The sequence below is a fragment of the Lonchura striata genome, chromosome 2, assembly GCF_050655825.1.
Source record: "Lonchura striata isolate lonStrDom1 chromosome 2, ASM5065582v1, whole genome shotgun sequence".
Taxonomy (NCBI): Eukaryota; Metazoa; Chordata; class Aves; order Passeriformes; family Estrildidae; genus Lonchura; species Lonchura striata.
In genome coordinates, this window is record NC_140704.1 from 63,038,804 (window position 1) to 63,064,065 (window position 25,262).

The 25,262-nt window shown below is 39.3% G+C and overlaps 2 protein-coding genes across 2 annotated transcripts in view; one reads left to right on the forward strand and one right to left on the reverse strand.

The window, feature by feature from the left end:
* LOC110472824 (endogenous retrovirus group K member 8 Gag polyprotein-like) overlaps positions 1–25,262 on the reverse strand; it is a 399,368-nt gene that overhangs the window by 253,341 nt on the left and 120,765 nt on the right. The window lies entirely within an intron of this gene.
* Positions 8,734–25,262, forward strand: part of CDYL (chromodomain Y like) — a 157,300-nt gene continuing 140,771 nt past the window's right edge. Inside the window, exon 1 of the mRNA XM_085573466.1 lies at positions 8,734–8,955. Within this exon, the coding sequence (XP_085429592.1) occupies positions 8,872–8,955 (84 nt within the window). The 5' untranslated portion in view covers positions 8,734–8,871. The remainder of the gene's footprint in view (positions 8,956–25,262) is intronic.

Consider the following 25,262-nt stretch of genomic DNA (forward strand, 5'->3'; position numbering starts at 1 on the left):
TTCTATAGAGACTGTATTCTCAAAAATCCTCTCATTTATCACTATAAATAACTCCCACAGTTCAGGGAAAAAGTGGAGTTTAGCCATAGTGCTTACTGGGCGTAAGTTGGATGTTATTTAGGAAAACTGAAAATCCAAGATCAAATGTTTGTATGCAGTTGTTGGTGAGAATTTATATAGCCATTGGGGATGGAAAAGATGTCAGAGGGAGCCTGTTAGTGACACCAGAACAGGAAGATTCTACCTATTGCTCAGATCCCAGAGAATGGGGAATGGGGGATTACATTCTGCGCAAAAGCTGTATTAATAGCAGGACTAACAGTACCTTCTCTTCCCTTGTTGGTAATACAGTCCCTGCACAGATGGAGTCACATGTTTCTTGGTTGGTGTTTGTATGGCTTCTGATCTCTGCAAAGTTGTTTATGTATTTTTCTTTATAATGGCCATGTGAGAAAATTATTATTTTCTCTGTCTTACTGATGGGGAAACAAGTCCCAGAACAATAAGGAGGTTGATCTTTTAACATACTTAAACACTTTGTTTGGAAGCTTTAAACTGTGCAGATATTTGAAGTTGTATCACATGCTGCAAGAGTGCTTCCCAGTGTGTCAGCTGTATCCAAGTGCAACCTCTCAGTCGAACACCTCCCTCTCCCCACCCTATGCCTTGGTTTCCATGGGAAGAAAATCTGTGCACACAAGAAATAGAACCCTGGTGTGCAACTGCTGTGCAGTTTGAACTTGGCCAAAGACACATAGATAGGATTTTTGAAAGCACCAGATGCCTAATTTATATTGTTGTCTATGACAAACAGGCCCTGGAAACCCTACTGACTGATTACTACATTTTTTAGCAATTCTGCCTTTAAGTGACTACTGAAGATCAAAGAAATAGCCTGTGGCTACAATCACTGGCATATTCTTTCTTCTGTGTCAATATAACATTCATTAGAATTAGCTAAATTGATACAAATTGGGAAGCTGACTAGACACTTGAGTAAGAGGACTTGCTACTTTTTCTTATGGGGCAGAAATGAGTGGTGACCTCTCTGTCAGGAGCAGCTGGGGCTTCAGGCAAGCCTTAGGTACTAGGAATCCACAACATGAAACTTGTTATATTTATAAAATTGGCTCTGTTATACTGTCCTGTTCTGTAAATCCTGACTGCTGCTAAATACATTTTGTGTTGGTTTCACCACAACAAAATACTGTCCATTTCTTTGACTATCCACAGTGAAATACTTTCATTGATAAATGCACTATAAATGAAAAGTTATGGGGGAAATGCAAATACTTAATTGAATATTAAATTGAATACATGCTCTTTATAGTAGACTTCATCAAAATATACGTGTTGGTAACTTTGCAGTTTGTAAGTTTTAAATGCATTAAACTGAATCTAGCTGTGAACAACAAATAAGAAGAAGACCTTTTAGCAGATTCTAGCTTTTCTAAATGTAAAAAACAAATCAGTGGTTCTACACAATATGAAATTTTTATAAGTTTCCTGCAGGAAGATTTCATCTCAGTAAAAAGACCCTTACAAATCAAAAAGAATGTAATAATCTCTTTTTGTCCAGAGCACCACAACAAGTTGACATTTCTTGACTTGCTGGAGATCAGAAGTCTCTACTGGTTTTCTGTTCTAGCCTTTCTAAGCCACAGTACATCCAGGAATGATATCTGAAACAGGGTGTACCACCCAGTTATATTTATTTACCAGGACTCAGTCAAGAGTGTTTATGTGACAAATTATACTATAGCATAGAGATACCCAAAACAGAGTTAAATTGGCAAGTTTGAATATGGTAATAATTTTGGTTGCAGCAATGCAGGTAAATTCACACTGAGCAGGGAAATTCAGCTTTCAGAAGCTTCATGCTGCTGTGTTTGCTTCTGACCTTCAATGTATCTTCTTTAACAGTGGCTTGATAATGGTGCTTAATTACAAAATGCAGTTTAGACAATTTGCAGTGCTGGAATCCAAAGGCAGCTGATGCAGCTCCAATTTTTATATCATGCTTTGTTGCCTGTAAAGGTTCCTTTGTTCTATACAAATTATGTTTTATGGGGCAGACACATTCATATGTTCCTCTACTGTGTGGTGTGGCTGACTTGGGTGCTGCTTCACTTAGTCATAGTCTTCAGCTATGAAAATGGCTATGACAGGAATTTTCATTAGCAAATTGAAAACAAAGTATTCTCAGTAGACTGCACTGACTCTGGCTTAGCTGCATACCAGGGTTAATTCCCAACACATAGAAATATGCAAATACTGCAGAAGATGCTGCATGAAAAGCAAAATATCTGGTTTTGTGTATTTACAGTAATATAGCAACTGATTACATGAAAAGCAGAAGCCTTGTTTCCTACAGTTGTGCATCACAGCTGGACTTTCTGGTGTCTAGAAAGGTATGACCTCTAATGACCAAAGGATAAAGCCTGTTTCTCTTGGATATATGAATTCTGAATAGGGATGTAGTAACAGCTGAACTAATTTTCTATGTTTTCAGTCAGCAATGGCTTTTTTTTTATGACTGTTTTCATAGAAAGGTCTTAATTTCTGTGCAATTGCCCTTCTGATGTCTTTTGTTGAAATCAGTCAATGTAACTGAGAGCGAGAGATGGATGGACACACACATGCACACGTGGGATCTGGGAACCTCTCTCATTAAGAAAGGCTAAAAACAGTAATGAACTCTCCACTCCTTAATGTCCAGTTTGCTCAAGACTGCAAAGGATTGCTATCATTATTTTATACACATCAAAGCCAAGTGTTAACTAAATACACAGAATAATCCCTGAGTGCCTAAAATGTCAATGCCTGAAGTGTTTCACAAAGAAATATTTTTACCAATACTGGAAATATTTAGTTTTCCTGTAGAAGAATCATTATAACTTTCAGCTGTTGTAATAAGTTTAAATATTAGCCAGAATTCTGTGGCTTTTAAATTATGCCTTACAATTGTGATTGCTTCACATTTAATTGTGGGAAGTCTTCCATCCTCATTCTTTTATTTTCTTTTCTTTCAATTTCTAAGAAATGTCTTTCCAGTAATAGTGTTTCCAGTTTTCTGTCTACAATAGGATAATTACAAAAATCTAAATGGACACATTTCCAGGGTAATAACACTCTCTCAGAACAGGCCTAGGGCTAATTGCCTGCCAGAGTCATGACCATGAGCGATAAATGGCAGCTGTGCCACCTTCCTCCTCTGACATCTTTGGGTGCAGGGATTTCCAGCAGGCAAGTGATGTAGATATTGGGACATTGGCTGCCTGTCTTCTGTGTAGCTACACTAGATCACCCTCTCCATCAAACCACATAGTAAATGGTTGTGGCATGATTTTTCACCTCATGAATTTCCAGCATCCTCTCTTTTCTAGACAGTCTCTTTTTTCTGCACCTTATCTGTGGCCAGCTTTTTATCAGCTGCAAAATCTTCTGTTGAAATACACACTCCTAGGAAAACCAAGTCAAAATACCTGAAGATACAATACCAGTTAGCAGAAATTCAAAACCTCATGTGTGCACAATCTCTGCAAGCAGAGTAGCCTTCAAATAAAATTCAACAATCAAACTGAGCCAATCTAGCAGCTTACTGCTGCTACCCTGCTGCTGTTAAAACACACTCACCATTCCCTTGTGAGACCCCTGGCTCTACAGATGAACTACTCATCTGGTTCTGCAGATGAATAGTTCATTACATGTTCAAGGCATGTACTGAACTAATTCCACTCAGTAACCCAGAAAACAAACTCCAGAGAAGCAAATGATTTTTTTCTAGGATTGGTGAGCTGAACCCACAGCAGACAGGAGGGAACATGACAGGATGGCAGTAGCACAGGTGTGGGAGGGGAGGGACAAGGAAGGAGTATTGCTCCCCTTTTCCATTGCAGTGAATCTTTAGATTTGCCCAGATGTGTTATTGGACTATTTCATTTGAGGCACCACAGAAAAGGAGATATTTAGTGTGGAGAGGGAGAGAAAAAGCTGATCAACCAACAGATAGCTCTGTGAACAGCAGATACAAATGAGATTTACTTTGCATTTGAATCTCAGGATCGATCTTGCATGTGAATCCGGTCTAGTCTGCCAAGGTTTGAGCTCATATTCCATCTTTCCTGCTATGGAGGGATTTATAAATTCTCTGTCACAATGATCTGTCTGTTCTACTTGGTAAAATTTTTAATAAACATTATAGCAACTTAATATCTGCAAAATACCCACCCCTTGCAAAAAAAACCCTCAAATTAAATTTGTCAACAGGGTCTAAATTATTCTGGGTCAAGAAGCTTTCATACAGACTGCAACAGAAATTTCAGTATAATACAAAAAGAATGGGAGAAAACTGTCATGACATTAATTTTCCTTTTTTTTTTTTTAATTTGGAATTTTAAAAAATACTAAAATGTCAACATTGAAAAGAAAGACTATTACTGTTTTATAAATTATTATGCAACATGTGTTGGGCAGTCTAATAAAGCTACAGTCCAACATATATTTTACATCTTTATGGATTCTAGAGCTTCCCAGAGAGAACTAGCATGTACTTTACTCATAGATTAAGTACAAGGAACAGAAATATTTCATAGTATGCATACCTCTCCTGGAAGGCAGCTTAGTAAAGACAATGTGAGATTAGAGAGCCCATTCCACCATGGACCTGTCACCATATGGGTTGTAATTCTAATTTACAGCAGCAATAGCACACCCTGCATGAGCCTCTCTTGATTCAATAGCATTCTATTATTTCTGAAAGCAGCAGAGTGAACTTTTATCAATCTCCTCATACTAAATATATCAAGATGTGACAATCACTCCTTTCTGTATAGATTAAATAACAATTTAAAATGTCATACTTGGATCTAGTGATCCTAGTGAGGAATATGCTTGCTACCAGCCATCGACAGCAAACCACAGTAGTTAATTTGACCCTATGGAACATTTGAAAGCAGGCAAGCTTGAAGCATGAGCACTAAGCATGTTTCAGGTTTCACTTACATATTTCAGTGAATTGATTATCTATTCCTATTAATTTTCCAGATATTTTTTTTCAGGACAAGCTTCACCCATGGTAAAATGCTACAGAAAGGGATACTTACAGAACTTGTTAATGTATTGCTCTCAATTGAAATTCCTCTCACAAATATCCTTTCGCAGAGGAAATATTTTTCCCCTCATAAACTTCACTCCCATTAAAAAACATTTTATATCTTGACTACAAAATAGGATGTTCTCAAAGCCTCTCAAGGCTTTTCCTGATTAAGGTAAACAATTTAATTACCTATCTAAATGTTTGTGCGCTTCATTAAGCTGTGTGACAGTTCTCACTCCTAACAGAATATTTTACCTTGCCTAAATCTTGTGGTATGCTTAAAATTTGTTATGAACAAAAGCTCGGTCATTTATATGTAAATTATCCCTGTCTATAAATTAGGACCCTTCTTGCTTGATGTTTTCATGAGAACCTTGAAGCACAATCATAAAGGTGGCATCAATTCTGGCCATTTGGCTTACTCAACATAGGACACTGTCAGAGATTAATTTTATTTACCAATCAGAGTAACAAAGGATGTAGGTGACAGCAACAGACACCTCCTCCACTTGGTGGAAATAGACAAAGGATGGGAAATACAGGCTATTTTGTACCAGAAAATCATGTAGAAAAAAAATATTAAATACAGACTATAGGCATAGATTTTTATGGCAAAAAGGATGGTCATACAAAAGCCAATAGAAACATGGCCTCCACTCATGCGGCAAGAGTGTCCCTGGCTTTTGCTTTGTCACAATTGATTTGGTTTTCTCCAGATGTCCCACTGTACACAGTGGCCAGTCTGAGGCACATTAGCCTCACATTTCTCTGTTTCCACAATGGCAGGTTTGGCTGAAGCTGCATCGAGTCTCCTGAAGGTTATTACACACATTACTACATCAGCAAATGGAAGCAGATTTTCTTGTCTCGGGCAATTTCCCACAAAATCTGGTGTAGGGATGACAACTTTAGGGAGAGAACCTGAACAGAGAGCTGGGGGCATTAATTTCTCAAACTACAAAAGCGAAAGTGATATATATTTGCCAGAGCTTGTCTGACCATGCCCTAACTCCCCCTTTTTGAAGTGCACAACTAACCTTGGGAAGAAGTGCTGCCCATTAAAAAGCCTTTGAAGGTACTGCTAAAAACTAAGCCAGGTTGATTATATGATTATACATTTCTATGAGATTATATCTGATCTCATCTATAAAATTACTGGGATATCCCAACTGTGGATAATTTTTGATATCAGAAGCAAAAACTAATTTGGCAAAACACTAGTTTGCAAGCTGCTGAGGGAGTCAGTAATAGGAACTAGGTCCTTTACTCTGTAGGTCGCCAGGTAAAACTCACCATAACTCAGTAACACGAATCCTTAAGAACTTGAGTTGATCTAAGGATGCTGTAGAACCAAATAAAAAATAAGTTTGTCATTTCAGTTCAGATCTTAGTAAGCAACTATAACCAGCCCCAAATAAAAAGTGCCAGCTGCTGTTACACCAGACAAGTAAAAAACTCTCTTTCTCATCTAAACATTTTCTGCTGTTCTGTGTGGAGCTCTGTTCATAGGATTAGATGAAAAGATGTCATCAATACTGCACAGAAAGTTCTTGTTCTGCAGATGAATAATTCAATTTCTGATGTTGTGAATCCAGTGCCTTTCAGAAGCATTAAATTAAGTTTCAATTAAGTATGTCTGAAGTAATTTGACTGTTTATCTTTTTCTTTTCTATTCTATTAAACCAGTTAATCTATAAGAAATACCCAGAAAGAATACTTCAGTATTGTGAAGGCAAAGAGGGAGGTCTGTTTTGCATTACTGTAGAACTCTTCTGCAATAGTGTAAACATGGCTTTTCTTACACACCTTTTGTTGTCTGGTTTGGGTTTGGTTTGTTGGGTTTTTTTAAATGGAAGCTATTTTTTTCAATGTTCTCACACAATAAATAGACATTCTTTTTCAAAACCTCATACAAGTAGTAGTGTTCTCTGCATAAATGTTAATCAGCTTACACAGGGTATCATCCTCATGTCCCTTTAATGAGATTAAGCTCCTCTTGCTGAGCGTGAGATTTCCTGAAGTGCTCTATTCTTCATGCCATTTCTATCAGAGGAAGACCCCACCCTTCCTGTGTCAGGTATTTTACATTTTACAAATGCATTAAAAGATAATCACTGTCCTGGCAAAAAAATTGCTTTCACCGACTCTTTAACACTGAAGGATACGCTTCAAAGTACACCTTGAGCTAGTACAGTGACTACCACTGCCAAAATGGGGAATCCTCCTTCCTACCTATTCATTTGTCTTCTTTTGGATCCATCATTGGCATATAAATATTTATAAACTAAGATGCCAAAGTCAAACAATTTGAGTGTACTCATCTACTTCAGCACTACAACATGTTTCTTTTGGCCACTGGAGCCATTCTAAGCAGTCTTTGTTGGCTTTTCATCTGTGCCGCTATAACTCTTCCTGCATCTACAAGGTGATTTGCAAGGTAGACTTTAAGTTTATTCCAATTTAAAACAGCATCCTCCCTTCTCCAATGCTTTTGTTGGTTTGTTTTTGCCAAGTGGCATCATGTTACTCCATCAAAAGGGGTATTAACACAAGTGAGTATTCAGTGCAAGGTAGCAGGCAGAAGCAGGGGATGCTTAGCCTATTGCTGTGGCTGAAGGAAAGTCAATCCCCTGATATTATCCCCAAAAACTATTCCTCTGATAATTAAGGCAGAATATCTAATCCCTGTGCCTCAGTCACCATGTCTTCATTTAAAGGTGGCAAGTAAAGGAGACAATTTTTTGCAAGTATAAGACAAATAAAAAATAAAGCTGTGATGAAGCAATCCAGGTGTAACACCACAATGTGTGCATGTATGTAAGTCTACTTGACAATATATACACATAAAGAAAAAAAAAAATTCTTCTTGGAACAGGCAGTAGTCTGATTCTCAGCCATGAGCTGTTCTCTACTGATTACTTTGAAGGTCTTGAAATACCAGGAAGCTTCACAGCCAGTCTTACAGTTTCCAGTGACCTTGGATATCTCATACCAGGAATGAGAAAAAAGAACGTGCTGCTCCCACTGGCACGTCTCAGCAGGATTTCTTCCTTATACCCCAGCCTGCCTCCCCTATCCCCTCCTCAGCTGGCTGTAGCAGAACTGAATGTTCTTCACCTCTAAAGCACCCCTTTCTAAGCTAATTCCTTTCTTCTTTAGTCCAGGAAAGGAAGTGATGATAGATCCTTAAACCATTAATCTAAATAACAGCATTTTGAGACCAAGCCTTGAAGGCCGATGACATCCAAACATGTTTCTGCATATGGAAAAAACCCAACATTTATAAGAAATCTTACCCTCCTGTCTTCTTTAATACACAGTTTGACACACTATGCACTTTCCTCCTTTTCCTCAGATGTTGAGAAATCTTGTACTCGAATGAGGACAACATTAAAGCCTTATGAATGAAAGCTTTAAAGCACCTTGCTGTGTTATTAATCTTCATTGTCCCTTCTGGGAGCCACAGAAACAAGGTAGATACCCAGCCTGTGAATCAAAGCCACCTAGCAACCATAGCCTGAACAAGGGCTTGGAATAGTCTTCTGTTTCATTTAACTTCTCTGATCCTCCTGGCAACAAGAGAAACAGCAGCTGAAGACACACCCCACTCAGAAACCAGAGACTCCCAGCACTAGACTTTGACTAAAAATTTGAAAGAGGTTCTTCCCTCTTGTGTCCTGGTTCTCACCTGCCACGCTCTGTCTGACAATGAGGTAAACGATTGCCATCACATGCCCTGCAGCTCTGAGAAATGACTTCAGGTCTCCTTGCCGATGAGAAACGTGGTCTGTCTCCGTGTACTTCTGGTACAGCGCTGGCCAAGCCTGGCAGCTGCAACCTTGGCCCGCCACAAGCAGGTATGCACACCATTTGTGGTGGGTCAAACATCGAGGCTGCATGAAACTCTGGCACTGGCAATTGAACATGAGGCAAGAGGCATTCCATTAGGCAGGTTTGGTGCAAGAGAAGGTATTGGTTGCCTCCCAACTCCTCATTAAAAATACTTGAATTTACTCAAGTGTATTGTCAAGTATGAGGTCTAATCATACGACACTTTATTTATTATCAAACTGCAAGTGTGGTGCTGCTAGAGATTCTCACAGAGGAAATATAAGGGAAAGGCCTTTTTTTTCTTTTTTCAGGTAATAAAAGCAAAGTCTTGGATTCATCTAGAGGCTATACTAAAATACAGATTAAAGATGCAACTGTACTTTTCCAGGCAATCAATATAAGCCAATGGATTTGATGCTATGGGTGCCTCACTTCACCAAGACTAGTTCTGTAAAGAGAAGATAAACTACTTTATGTATATAGGAATAGATTTTAATTACACTATTAAGAATAACTAGTGTCTTCACCTACAATTCTACTCATTTCATGGACGGTGGTTCTGGGTTTCTTTAAGAAACTATTTATTTTTATTTAGTTTACTGATTAATAAACTCAACTTCTGTGTTCTTACTTTCAGGAAATTTATTTTGGCTTTATTTTCAAAGTTACTTTCCTTTTTCCTTTGCTATTTTTGTATATATATCTTTAACCTAATATTAGACTATGAAAATAAGTGCCTGCATATTTTTTCCACCATACTTATTGGAGTCTTTTTTTCATTTGGCTGACAATATTTTTCATGCAAAAATAAAGCAAGAGGGTGATGAATCAGCCTGACAGCATGACTACTTCCCATTTTTTTAGACAGGACTAGCAAACCATCTTCAATTCCAAAAGTCTGCAGGCACTAAGACCAAGAATTAATTTGGTGACAGCGAAAGCACAATTCATTTTATCATGTACTGAAAAGATCTACCAGTCTACATTGTGTAACTTGCTGATAGGGATCAGAGGTTGTCCATCACACCCTCTGCCTTTCATTCAGTGGGCTTCTAATTTCCTACAAACTGTAGAACAGCTGGGAGGAAGCCAGCCTTGAGGCACAGAGCTGGGTGCTGTCAGGGTATTGCTTAGGGCATTGCACATTCTTTCCCAGAAGTTTTGCTGAAGTGTTTTTGAATAGGAATGGTGAAAGGTCGTGAGTCAAAGGAGTAGCTGCCATTCTGCCAGGAATGATCAAAACCATCTCAAAGCATAACCCTTCATCCCGGTGAGGGTTTGCAGATGACTGCCAAGTCTGCAGAACCTCCTCCCTAATCAATGGCATTGAAAGCAGCAAAGATCTTGGGTATTGCTCACTGAAATTCTGATGGAATTAATGCCAGCAGTAGGAAATTCCCCGTGTGGTTTCCATTGCATCAAGTGCTCATTAGAGCCTTTAATGGAATAATGGAAAGTTTCATAAAATGTTTGCCTTTGCAAACATCGCTTATCAGTACTGGTAAACAAATAATTTTCACATGAAGACATTTTTAAGTTTAGTTTACAAACCATTTTGGAAACCTATTAATTCATTTGAGTTTGCAAAACTTGACAATTTTGGATATGTCTTTCCATTATTTTTAATTAAAAATGCTTAGAAAACTGCAAAATTACTCCATTTCAAATATTTCTAAACCAAGAACAAGAATGTTTTGATATTTTTGATAAAAACAGGTTCTCAACTTCTGATAAATTCAAATATTAATGTAAAGTTTGGTGTCCCAGAAAGGCCTTGTTCTATAACAAGGAATTTTCTTGACATTTTATCCTTGGGTCAGTGCTTCCCTTGTTGCTGCAGCTAAGACAACTGGAAATTGGAAACCCATTTATCATGTTAAGTTGCTTTCTAAAATAAAAATACAAGCAAGCTACTATGACCAGTCTTTCTGTCTCCCCAGTACAAGTGAGCTCATTGATCTCTCCATGGAAATGAATGCCAAAGACCAGCATAGTTCAGTGGTTAGGGTACAAGACTGGAAGTGAAAATGTATTTTATCCTCACAGGCCTGTCTCACAGGCTCAATTTGTCAAGAAACATAATGTGTCTATTCCTTAATGTGCCCACCTGCAAAACACCATGATAGCCACATATGCACAAAAATGACTGGAACACCTAATATGTGAATATATGTGAAACTTGTGCAAAGTATTCCTTTGCCTATGGCTGAGATGTCTTTCATTTCATAATTATTTTTTTAGTCAATCAGCAACTTTAAACTAAATTAGAAGGAGACTAAGAGCACTTGTAACTTTCAAGTTACCAGAATTTCCTGAAAATTGTCAGATAAGCACAGAGAGGGCCAAATGGGCACTCCCATCCTCTCCTCACTGCCCCTGCAGGGAAATGGTACAGCGTGATCCCAAGAGTTACAAGTTCTGCTTGTCCCCCTGATCCTGCAGCTGCTGTGTACATCATATCTGACCTACCTACACACATGGGGCTGCATCTCAGCCATTGCACATGCTGATTCTTCTCATATGGGAAAAAGCTAGGGATACTGTGGGATGTAGGGGGAGGACTTAGCAGAGTCAGAACTCAATAAGGCAGCTAGGATTTCTGTCCATAATTATTAAAGGGCACATAGGACACAACTGCGTAAGAAAGCCGGCTTTGTTAGTTCCTCTGCTTATGGAATAGCTTATTATCAGTAACTGACCATGAACTATCAATAGCTTCAAACAAAAATTTAATTTCTTCCTCTTTCCCTTGCTCTTTCCCTCCCTCTTATATAGCAGGACTAGATGGAAGTCTTCAGGTAGAAGCCATGTACCTATCAATGATGTGTTTTCATTTAATCTTCTCTATGTCATGTCACATTTCAACTAAACAGGCAGTAACCTCCAACTGAAGGGTGGCCATTCATTACATTACATAGTTCTATTACTTAATATAGTCAGGCTTACACTGAGAAAAAAAGCAATGTTTTAGGGAGAACCTGCCAAGAAAGTGACTCCAATTTAAATTAAGGTAATGCAACTTTTGTGCAAATGCTAGCTTAATCTCCTGTTGTTTCAGCTTATTTTAAACCACTTGAAATTGGCATATACCTGACTGAAATAAAGTGTCCCTGCAGTAGTTTGCACTCAATTAAATTGGTTTTAAACTGACTTAATCTAAGCAGTGAAGTTTGATAAGGTACACAGATACTGAGTATTTTCTAGCATTTAAACTAGAAGGACAAAAGTACCTTGTTTAAATTTGTCCTCCTTGAAAAGGGAAAGCTAATGAACTGCAATAAAATGTATTTTCTTGCTTTTAAACAAGAGATGTGACACAGAAGAGCTCTGATGCTAACGAAACAAATAGTTGTACCTCTGGAGAGGCATTATTTTAGTAGTGATACCTCTGATTTTCCTTATTGTCCTTATTTTGTTATGTTACGAGTACTGTCTCTGGCTGTTGGAGATTATTTTGGGGGGTGTTGGTTGATGAGAAGCTCCACATGACTCAGCAACGTGCACTGGCAGCCCAGAAAGCCAATACTATCCTCGACTGCATCCAAAGTAGTGTGGCCAGCAGGGCAAGGGAGGTGATTCTTCCCCTCTACTCTGGTGACATCCCACCTTGAATGCTGCATCCAGCTCTGGGGCCCCAGCAGAGGAAAGACCTGTGGATCTGTTGGAGCAAGTTTAAATCAGGGCTACCAAAGTGCTCAGGGGGCTCTCCTGCGAAGACAAATGGAGAGAATTGAGGTTGTTCAGCCTGGAGAAGAGAAGGCTCCAGGGTTAGAGGAAAGAATCCAGCAATGTCAAGACAGGAGCCCAATTCTTTAGATTTCAGCAGGAATACAGGCAAAATATTTTAATTTGAGATACACTTCATGTACATCTATCTGATGGCAGTGAAGTAGTTGCTCAATATATTTTCTGACAGAGGGTTTCCAAGTTGTGAAATTCTGGTGAAACTATTGCATTATTTTTTTTATAAATTTTGTTTTTGTGAGCTAGTGTATATTCAGCACCAGGACAGTCATAAATGAAGGTGTTTAGGGGATTATGTAGTTTGGTGTTAATCAGTCATCTTTTCCCTCGGAATTTGCATTTCATGTTTTATTGGTTTCTCTCATCACTTCGCAACATGGATGAAGCAGTTATTTTCCTAATAGCCTCATTATGTTTAGGAATGAAGAACTAGAGAAATTATGTTGAGTCTTATTGTTATGTTCCATCAGTAGTGAAGACATAGAGAAATTGAACATTTCAAGTGTAAGAGAACAGGGTGAATGGCTGAAACTGGTAAATGAAGATTGAAGAATTGAATCCAAATCATTCTCATTGTAGGCTAGTCCCTTACCTCAGAAACTCTTCTTTTCTCGTCTGCAATCAAATTCTGATGTCAAGGATGAATCAGACTTTTGTCTTCCCCTGAACTTTTTCTTCATTAATGAAATGAGATGACACTACTTTATGGTAGTTCAGTTGCCACCCTCTCAAAGTAAATAGAACCAAAATACTTATAACCAGCAAGAAAATACTTATAACCAACAGAAGCTCTCAGTCTTTTCAGATCAGGAATATCTTTCGTTGCAGTCAATTCTTGAAATATTTCACTATGCTACCCACTCCCACTTCTTAAAAATTGTTTGCACCTCAGCCTCTAGTAAAACAGATGCCCCAGTGCAAAACTGTTCCTTCAATTCTATACCTAAGCTTCCAGCAAAACATCCTATAATTCCCCTACTCTTAGACAGCTTGCTACACTCTTAGTTGAGCCTACTGAAAAGTCATGGATTTCCTGATGTGTCCCATCAGGATTGCTGCCTGGTCCTCCAAGTCAATAGGGAAGCTCTGAAAAAGACGTATTTTTATCTCACAGATATTAAGATCCAATTCCTTTTGCTGCCTCTAGCCAGTCCGCCTCTGCTCCCACAGGAAACTCGTCTCTGTTCCTGAAGGCTGGTTCTGTCAACAGAGTGAATCCGTGTTACCATCGTATCAAGGGACTGGGGAGGAGAGGAGAGGAGAGGAGAGGAGAGGAGAGGAGAGGAGAGGAGAGGAGAGGAGAGGAGAGGAGAGGAGAGGAGAGGAGAGGAGAGGAGAGGAGAGGAGAGGAGAGGAGAGGAGAGGAGAGGAGAGGAGAGGAGAGGAGAGGAGAGGAGAGGAGAGGAGAGGAGAGGAGAGGAGAGGAGAGGAGAGGAGAGGAGAGGAGAGGAGAGGAGAGGAGAGGAGAGGAGAGGAGAGGAGAGGAGAGGAGAGGAGAGGAGAGGAGAGGAGAGGAGAGGAGAGGAGAGGAGAGGAGAGGAGAGGAGAGGAGAGGAGAGGAGAGGAGAGGAGAGGAGAGGAGAGGAGAGGAGAGGAGAGGAGAGGAGAGGAGAGGAGAGGAGAGGAGAGGAGAGGAGAGGAGAGGAGAGGAGAGGAGAGGAGAGGAGAGGAGAGGAGAGGAGAGGAGAGGAGAGGAGAGGAGAGGAGAGGAGAGGAGAGGAGAGGAGAGGAGAGGAGAGGAGAGGAGAGGAGAGGAGAGGAGAGGAGAGGAGAGGAGAGGAGAGGAGAGGAGAGGAGAGGAGAGGAGAGGAGAGGAGAGGAGAGGAGAGGAGAGGAGAGGAGAGGAGAGGAGAGGAGAGGAGAGGAGAGGAGAGGAGAGGAGAGGAGAGGAGAGGAGAGGAGAGGAGAGGAGAGGAGAGGAGAGGAGAGGAGAGGAGAGAAAGGTCAATGATGTGTTGAGGTATGCCTCCAGAGAGCCCTTCAAGTCCATAGGGCTGGCCTAGCATCATCACCATCCTGCACCAGATTCAGATGCAAAGAATCATCTCCAGATAGTTTGGGCCCATTCTGTTCCTGCAGATGCAGTGTATTTCTTACTTAGTGCCAGTGGTAACAATATCTAAAGCTGGTTGAGGGAATCACTAAAAATAACAAAAATATGCTCTTTGAAATGCTAATTTTGTGTTACCATTCATTTTTGTTTAACAGTGTTCTATAATATTGAGTATTTAAACCTAATTATTTAATATATTTCTTCTCTAACTTCTTCTCAATTGCAATGTGAATAGCATTGCTTCTGGAGAGTTCTTATTTTCCAACTTATTTTAGTAATGCTGTTGAATAGGATTGCTAGAAGTCACTACCTTTAATATCATTACTTGATTACCTTTAAAAGCATAACAGCAGCCCAGAAATATCACTGATGTCCTCACCAGCAGAGATGTGAAAATACAGTTTTTATTTCTAAAGCCTTATCTGTTCATCCCTTATCCTCTTAATAGCTGAGAGTTAAACACCAGCAGATTAACCTGCAGTGCAAGTTCTCCATTTATGATAATGTTTAACATCTTATCACTTACCTTGATGTCTCTGCCTGTTGGAGCTTCTCTCAGCTCTCTCCTACAGCTTTCATTGAATGTCTTATATTTCATTCCCCATGCCTTGTATTTAGCCTTGTTTTCTAAGATTTTCTAATGATATGCAATTACACCATCTATCAATCCTTACTTTCTTCCTCCCTTTCTCCCTCCAGTAACTTTAGAACTTGTCCAAAGTCAATCATTTTTGACAGTCTGCATTTGCACAGCTTAGAGCTTACCACAGTGTCTTCATCCTCTCCCAAGCTGATGGGTTGGTTCTCCTTAAAGTGTTATGTGTAGGGAGCTGTGCAAGACAAAGGGGTGTTGTTGTTACTGCTGGCTGTTGTGGGATGTAGCAGTTTTGCAATGAGAGTGTAAAGAAAGATACAGGAGAATTTTCTTGTAGGTTATTGGTTTATATAGATACATATTTTGTAGTAAAGATATTAATATAGAAATCTATACTTATATACACACATATATCTCACAGTTGGGGAAAAAAGTGTATCTATAATACATATACATCACAGTGGAAATGCATTTTCCAAATAATGACAGTCATTTCCTAGTGCAAACAGGCAACAAAGCCAGCTGGTAAATCTTTGCCATAGACAATAATGTAAGGTAGACTTTTTGATCTCAGGATGAAACAGTTTTTCAGCAGTAGCAGCTGCTGGAGAAAAAGGCAGCCTCTTTGGCAGCCTTTGATGATAGGGACTAGCATGCATTTTAAGAAATCTGTTTAGCATTCTTGATCCATGAAAAACAAGGCAGAACATAAGTATAGAAAGGAATACCAAGTTAAATTTGTGCCAGAATTCTGAAGTGCAGTTGGTCTGCCCTGTCTCATTCTGTTTCTGCTTGCACAGGTGTAGTAATGTTAAAGAGAAAGATGGGAGTAGAAAAATAAAACCATAACTTTTCAAACTGATGGAAGATTTGGCAAAGCCTACCTACAAGAACTTTTCCATAGTATCTGACCTGGAAATACTTTCCCTTCAGTAGCCAGACCAGTGGTGTGGAGTTGTGACTACATCTCCAGGGCCGTAGAAAAATGTCCAGGTCTCTACCTGGTCACAAGGTGACAACGTGCTTTAATGATAACAGTGCACAGGGAATTCAGGGTAACAGTGTAAATATAACCCAACCAGCAGAGAGAACATTCTGAAGGCAGCTAAAATATCTTTTATGCTGTATTACAGATATGCAATTATTTCTAGAATGTGAAGTGGTGAAGCAAAGGAGCCGAGAATCTCTTTGACTGATTTTAAATTAGTTAGCTGAGATTCTGGTGAGAGCGTAGCTCTGGCAACCCAAGATACTCTTGGCTAAAGATGCCAGGAGCTGGGCAAACTTGGGAATTTCAGCTCCATCCTGCCAAGATAACGTCGTGTAAGGCACCTACCAGATTGCTGTGGTCCTTGTCTGAAGGAGGCTGCACAGCCATATGACTGCAAGTGTGTTACACAATGCAAGGGAGAGCAGGATGGGCTGATCCAATGCAGCAGTAGTTTCGGTCTGGATGATCTCCTCAGTGAAAAATGATGAGCAGGGGGCTGGACAGATTTCTTCAGATCTCCAGCTGATACTAGACACAAGGAGTAGGTTCATGTTTCAATCAACAAGATTGTCATAGAGATTCCTAGTCTTGTTTTACAAATGTGATATTTATTATGGGAGGAAGATGGAGCAGATTTTAATGTCCAACACTAGCATGGACCTGTCCAGGTCTAGAACTGCTAACACAGTGCTTATAGCATGTTAAGGCCTGAGTCCAAGCTCACATGAGATAGCTGAAAACGTAGGTAAGCAAATAGTGGTAGATAGGATAATTTCAGAGACCTTTATGAATTCATTCCCATCAAAATGACAGATTGAAGAAAGTAACTGAAGAGCATTCCAGTTTTAAAACTGACGTCTTAAGCAACCACTACAAAGTGTAAAGTAACATTACTAAGTGAAAACTTACTATGATTTAATTGCATTGATAATGCGACATTACAAGTATTTTGAAAATCTGCCTTTATCAGTCGCAGAAGATAAAAAAAGAGAACAAAGGACCCATGCCATGAACTCTTCTATCTCTGTGTTCAGACACAGCTGCTGCACCCTCTCTTATTTAATATTTCCTTTTTCCAGTGTCTGTTTTTTTCAGATTTTCCGCAGATCTCCTAGGTACCTGTGGCTACCTTGCTTTTTGTACTGAAAATGTTATGTTTTCTGCAGATCATGTGAGGTGTATCAGTATCAAAAGTACTACAACATTAGGCAATATGATTTTTGCAAAACCAGATGAAGTATCTTATTTTCTTCAGGGCTTAATACATGTTGAAATATATTATATTATTGCCAAGGTTTTATATTTTAGTTAAAAGATGAAATAATTCCACACTGCTTTTCTCTTTGCACTTATGTTCTTCTCTATTTTGAATTTTTAGCAGGCCTTTGCCTTTTACTTTATACATTTAATTCTTCTTTATTTCTCACTTACAGGTGGACTTTAATATACCATCATTAATAGTAAAGTACATATATTGTAGGGCTATACCAAAAATTTGGAAGACAATCAAAAGTCATTAACTTACCTTTTTGCAGCATTTGTATGCTTCATAACAGCCTGACAGGGTTTGGGAAACTTCAGAATCTCTTTTGGGGTGAATAATGTAATTGAGAAGTCTCTCAGCTAACTCTCAGTAAAGGACTAGTGAATGGCAAGGATTTCTCATTTTTGTTCTTTCAAAACTAACTTGGAATTCTAAATTTATAACATAAACATATTTCACTGGTGTAATTTCTGACTTTTCAGAAAGACCAGAGCCAGAAGCAAAGCTGAAATAGGTGCACAGTAAGTATTTAGTTCCAAGTGGTAAAAAAACCACACACATGCAGCTTTCTAGTTCTGATTCTCAAGCCCAGATGAGCACAGAGGAATGTGGGTGGAACTTGCCCTTCTGCCAAGGGTATTACCTAAGCCCTATTTTCATGAGGATTTAAGTGGTGCATAGGCCTTGTGCTGCATGGGGGTGAAATGGAAAATCACAGAAGCATCTGTAGACCTTCCTTCAAATCAAGGCAGTGTAGCAACTCAAGTTGATTTCCAGGACTGGGAAGAAGAAAATAAACTGCACGTCTGTCCCAGAAGGAAAGCAGCTGATAGGACTACTTTGTGCTCCTCTAATTGTCATTTTGCTGGAACTGGGGCAAATGCATCTTGCCCATTCCCATCTAATTGGCTCAGAGAGGACCTTCAAGTAAAGGAAATCCCAGTTTTTGCTTTTTGTCAGCAGCTGTAGCCTAAAAGGTGTGTCTGTATTTTAATATCATTCCTAATGAATCCCAGAAACTCTTTTAATGCTACTTTACAAAAGATTAAAAGAGAATGTCTGAAGGGGATAATGTGAGCATGGGAGGATTATATTTTAATAAAATTAATCCCACCTATAAAGGAGGCCTGTAACAGTGTCCATCTGGACAAATCCAATTTAACTCTGGGAAGCAAGTAGTGTTAAATTTGTTCGAATCACCTGGTTAAAAGAGAGAGCGGAAAACCAGGAAAATCCTTCTCACACTAGGAGAAAAGACTTGGAGGAATTGAGGATTTGTTAGGATACAAATTACAAAATACCTCTCATTTGCTGAGGAAAAGGATCTTAAATTGTGAAATTTTAAACAAAAGCTGTCTCTGATCATCCAAGATAGGCAAAAATCAGGGGAGTTGCTGGCACTGCTGATTCAAGTGTTTCCCAGAGAACAAAGATGAGCTGGGAGGAGCAGGGAGGAAGAAGTAGTCTGGGCATTCTTGCTATGCATTTCCTGCAGAAAAGGTGATATCCCACTGCTTAAATGCCTGATCAAAAGCCTCAAGCTCTTTGTTTCCACCACAAAACAAAATACTCTCATCCTAACAGGCTATCACACACACAGATTTTAGAGCCTTCTATAGGCTTCAGAATAGATGCTGAGGAGGAAAATAGTGTGCATTGTCTCACCCTCTTTAAAAAAAAATACAAGGAAACGTTGTTTCTTGCCAAGGAAAGAGGTTAGTCAGCTGAAAATGAAGCTCTCCAGGCTGCACCCTCACATGTTTCTGCTTGTGCAACCCAAGCACCTGTGGTCACAGCTGCCAGAGGCTTTGGGACAGAAATGGTCCTTGGCCACCCGCTCCAGGGCTGCGCCCCACAGTCCCACTCTCACACACCCTGCAGGCTGGGCTCACAGAGTGGCTGGGCAGGCAGATTGTCCTTCTCGTGGCTGGGAGATGAAGGATTGGCCTGACCCAAGGCTTTCAGCCTGGCATGCTTCTGCTGCAGGTGTGTTACGTCATGTTCAGCTGCCCAGCAGAGTCAACACACCTAAGGAGCAGGGCACCTGGATCTGTCCGCTCGGCTCCAGCTCTCTGCTAAAGAGATTGGGATCTGGGCCCTGAAGGATCAGGAGGTGTGAAATGAGCAGGGTCTATGCCTTTATTAATGTTCAGCTCTTTATTAAAAAGATCAGCTGGGCAGGGGGCTCGACACGGAGCTTGCCCCCACTGTTGTAGCTTTTTCCCGATAGCCGAAGGGGGAGAAGGTGTGCAGAGCACACTGGTAGCTGGAGGTGAAGAGGTGTGCAGTCTGTATCTGAAGTCCCAGCAGACCATCCCCTCTTCTTTCCTTCTGGCACACTGGTAGCTGAAGGGTGAGGGGATGTGCGAAGTCCAGCAGCAGCTGTCCCCTCTTCTTCCCTCCTGGTAACACCAGGAAAAGTGTGTTCCTTTGTGCCCGCTTCCTACAGCCCAGTCCAGTCTGGTCCTCTGCAGGTTATGGTGACAGGTCAAACACAGACTAGGGATGGGGTTCCCTTTTCCCCAACCAGCACATCCATCCAGCCCCCTCCACTGTGCCCAGCCTTCCATTTAGGGGTGTTTTCATCCCCAAAATCCCCTCCCATGATTCCACTGGTCTCCCTATTTTGCATCCCAGTCCTAGAATGGTAGTGAGGGTGGGGAGAGGTAGGCGATTCCCAGGAGCAATTAGCTAATTTACATTTCAATGTCAGTACTTAGTTCGAGCCAAGTGTCCCAGCCAGGCTGTTTTGTTCATAACAAGGTGTACAGCTCAAAAGTCAGTAGCCTGACTCAACTCTGTAGGAGGCGATCTAACTGTTGCCTCACTCGGCATGCCAGAGGATATCCAAAATTCCAGTGGTGTGGAAGGAGCAGGAAGCAGTGCTTGATGTAAATGTTAAATATTGCTTGTTCTTGTGTTAAAGCGCTGGAAGACTTTTATCTTGTTGATGAGTAGGTGGTAGCCAATAAGTGTGCTACTTCTAGAAAATATACACACATTACATCTGCCAAAGCCACTGACAGAATGTTTGCGCAATTGAGAGAAGACCCTGTCCCAAGGATGTGTCAATAAAACATCTCTCCATGACATAGGAAAAATTAGCTTTGAGCAGTGAAGTAAGTGAATTTCATGAGAAGGAAATTTCTCTAACACAAATGAGTGACCATACTTTGGCAGACACGTCTCCAGTTCCACTGTTCATCAGAACTGATATCAACTTTGATACCATTAAAAAAGCCAATTGTTGTGCAGGAAAAATTACTTTAAATTATTCACATCTTCCACAAAGGTAATAAAGCTGAGAATGATTCAGAACTCACATAAACAAACCAATCTGAAGGAAACACAGCCTTTCTGCAACCTTTCTTTCTATCACTGACTATATAGAGTTTCTCTTTAGAAATAGTGACTATTTTTCTAGGTATATTAAATGAAGAAAAAGTAAATGTACCATAGTGTTGGCTACCAAAATGATCCTCTTATAATCACGACTACCTATTTCTGTACGACATGTGTCTGATTTCTGATAATCTAAAACTTAGCAGAAAAATTTATGGTGAACCCACATTCTTCAGAGATTAGCTCTGGGGATAGACTGCACAAAATGGGTTAAGAGCTGAAGTTTTATGTCCAGAGTTATGGGCATCCATCACTGATTTCAGCTTCTGATGTTCTGTTACATGCAGGTGAATACAGTGGTGCTGGGTTAATGGTGTGAGTCAGTGATTTTGGAGGGCTGTTTCAATCTTAACAATTCTATGATTCTATGTAGTTTATTCTTCTAAGAGAATTAGACAGCTCTGTGTCTCCTTGTTCTTGCTGTTTGGGCTGTGCACCATGGCTAATACAAAATTCTGTTGTCTCAGCTTTTTCTCTTGCTTGTCTGTCCAGGCCTTTACCTAAATTTTAGCATTTGAGTAGAAAGCAATCTCCAAATCCTGTTGATTTGGTGATGAGATTGATGACATACTTTGAGACCAATTCGAGGAAAAGACTGATAACATATGCATTCATGAAGGAGTGTTACTTGAGCCTAACTTTTCATATTAAAGGAGGACTCTTGTTCTTGCAAGCAAAATTGAGTTTGTTATTAATAATGCAAGGATGGTTACTGAGGGCAACTCTTAGCTCATATAAGTGATCCTTATTAAGAGAGACTGGAAAAGGAAAATTCAAATGGGATAAGTGCAGCTTAGTGCTTCTGTTTAAAGCATTACCATTGCAAAGAGAAATCTCCCATATTTATATTTCTGTTTTCTTTCATTTGCCTGTGGCCATGCCAGTTGGTGTGAGATCTCATCAACTCTTACAAAGTGAGCAGAGTTCAGCAAAGTGAACCAGAGTTCACTTAAGAGTACAAAACTTAAGAGTAACAAGAACTTAAGAGTAACAACAAATGATGCTTCTGGACTTTTCAGTGGCAGTGTTTATCTTATGGCAGCACTGACTCTATGGATTGATTTGATACCCATAGCATTGATCTACAAGTGATGCCAAATAAAAAAGAGTTCCTAATTATGTATTATTGCTGCTATTAGTATTGTTGTTATTGGTGTTGTTGCTATTTACTATTGAAAATCCCAAGACTCTTTTTAAAGTGGATATTGGCCTTCAAAAAGAAGTTAGGACTCTGCTAATATAGTTGCTTTTGCAGAAAGGAGGAGATTATGTCCTTGCACCCCTCAGGTGGCACAGGGCAGAAGATGAAGCCCTGCAACAGGAGGTGTATATTTTTGCATTCGGGGTTATAGGAAAAAAATAAGCAAGGGCCTTGAGATAAAGTTTTGAATGAAGACTAACAAAACAAGTGGATAAATATTTGAGACAGAAATCAAGATAAGCAGCACAATAGTCAGTCATAACTGGGATCTGTTTGTGTTTGTCAGCATTGAAAATACATTTTAATTTCACAATCATAAGACATAGGACTGTTTCTGAATTTCTTAAGTAAATTCAAAGATATAGGTATGTCTGTGTATGTGTTCTAGTCAACACTATGTTGTCCTTTAAAAGGATAGATGATCCACAGATGATTGTTAGGGTATTTTTAAACACTCATGTTACTTAAACCAATGCCAGTTATTTTATGCTCCTTTGATGTAGATGAGTCTCAAATTCAAACCATGCCTATGCTTAAAGAATTTTCTGAGTTTTAGGATTGATTTAATTTGAACTGGACTAAGCCCTAAAATGCAGCTGTGCTCACTGTAGCACTGTTAGACATGAAGGGCACTTCAGATCAAAGTGGGCAACATGTACAAAAATGCAAGCTAAAAAATCCAAACCCAAAGTGTTTTTCCCCCCAATTATTTTCTCTTGCCAGAGTACAGGGAACATGTTTTGCCATAGTTTTGTGACAGTATAAGGTATTTTGAATGCAGGATATGACAGACAATTCAGAGGAAAATTGCAACTTTGTGTTGGTAGAGTAAGCTAGAATCTCTTAGAACAAACATTCATAATCCTAACACAGAAAGATATAATAAGTAGGTCAAGTTTCACAAAATTATTTATCATCTCTTCTGTCCTTCCTACGTCTAAAAAGAGATAAACTGACATAATATGTTACTGTTTGAAAACTATTTGTTTGTAATTCAATAGTACTGGAGTAAAATATGCAGCATTATGTTCAGCTTTTAAAAATAAGGACAACATGTAAGTTGAAATGTATCTGAGATTCAGAAATATTTTTAAGCATACCTGGCAACAGTTTGTTTGCATCATTTTAATGACCAGTAAAATTAATTATCAATTCCAATTTTCAAATGCCCAACACCTCCTGCTTTCTGAAAACATGGCTCCCTTAAGCTGGCAGAACATAGAAACTTCAAAAAGTGAATGAGAGCTCAGTTTATAGTTCCCATATGTCTCTCTTACATGTAGATTCTCAGGATTAATATTCTAAAAACCTTTTAACCAGAAAGGAGCTACCCCATGAGGTTTATCAATCTCAAAACCAGACCATATGCTTCTCTGGAAAAGAAATATTTCCAGCTAGCTAGTGGAGAAATAGACAACTCAGACTGAAAAGACACTCTAATGTCAAATGCAAAGACAGGCATTATTTTAAGACTGTAACATATAGACTTTATCCAGGAAGGGGGTTTAGGTCATTTTTAGTGTTACAGAGATGTGCTGTCATAAAATTTCATCTCACTTTTGCTAGTGTAATACAGAAATACACTGAAATCAGTAGGATCAGTCTGTCTCTATGTATGTATCAAAAATGGCCCAGTCACGAAAATGTTTATTTCTTTTTCCCCTCTGTACAGTCTGACAGATGATAATCGTAACAAGGTCCTTGCTTTTCCAGGTGAGAGGATAAAAAAGTAAGGAAAAAAATCCCCATATAATCATTAAAATATTAAGCAATAGTTAAGGATTCTGTTTGTCTTCAGCTTTCTGACAATGAAAAGCCTAGAATGAAGAGCTTTGAGGGCAACTGGCAACAAGAGTAGAACCTCACAAAATTTTAGAGGAAATTCACTAATAGCCCATTTTAGTAGCCTCTCAATAACCATAACTGAAATTCCAATGATTTACTTCAATCCTTTTCAGAGTTTGGTTACAACAATATGTTACCACAAGGTAAGCAAGGGTGATAATTTGTTTCACAACAGTGAAAATGGCAGGTTCGTATATCATTATTTATTTTATCCATTGTATAGTATAAAGCAATGTAATTTACCTCTTTCACTGAAGAACAGACTACCTCACATTTATAAAATAATGCCTGTGTGCACCCTGGCAGTTAAAACACAGTAATAGAAAGACTTCACATTTGTATCACTGTTTCTTCTCACCTGTATCTTTCTCATAGGAGCATATTTTGCAACCTCTTTACTACGTGACTGTCCCTTCTTCTCATATCACCACATGAAGAAAGGTTTCTGATTCCTTTCCTCTTCCTTACTCCTTCCCACATGGCTAATTTGTAATATTCGTTTGCCATATTTAGATCATCTTCCACATAATTTCCACTTTAGCACTAGATATTCTTTCTTCAAAACAGCACTGTAGATGTTACATGATCTAAGAGACACAATTGTCCTTGGCTTTATTTTTGTAAATATGGATTTCATCTCTCTTGGTTTTCTGGGACCTGTGTTGTTCAAGTTCTAATCTGTTTGAACTCCTGCATGTTGCTGCTTTCAACCTCCTTAAGGATGTTTAACTAATAGTATACCACACAGTATTTTCCAGATGCACATGTCTCCCAGGCCTATCCTTTATGCTGGAGAGGCTATATAGCATTTTAAGCGTGATGATAAGCCCACTTTGCTATTTCCTGCTGTTCAACAGCATTTTACATCAACCACAGGACTGCAGTAACCACATCTACTCAACATGCAATCTCTATAGCTGGTTAATTCAGGCTGTAAGCAACACTTGAGCATATTTATCTGAACAGGATTAAGAGGAAACTCTTCATTTAGCTTTGGCATCAATTTTTTTTTCGTATTTTCATTACATTTTTCTTTTGATTCAGTTCTCTAATCCAAATATAACTCAATTTACATTCACATTGTTGAATCTGAGCTTGACTGTCCCCTGCATCATTCCCCCAAACCTGTCAATCTGTAAAGCCCAGTTCTTTGAGACAAGTTAGGGTTCAGGCTAATACATGTATCTTTTGGATGGAAGTAAAATGTCGTTGCAACCAAAGAAATATCTCTTGCCTCC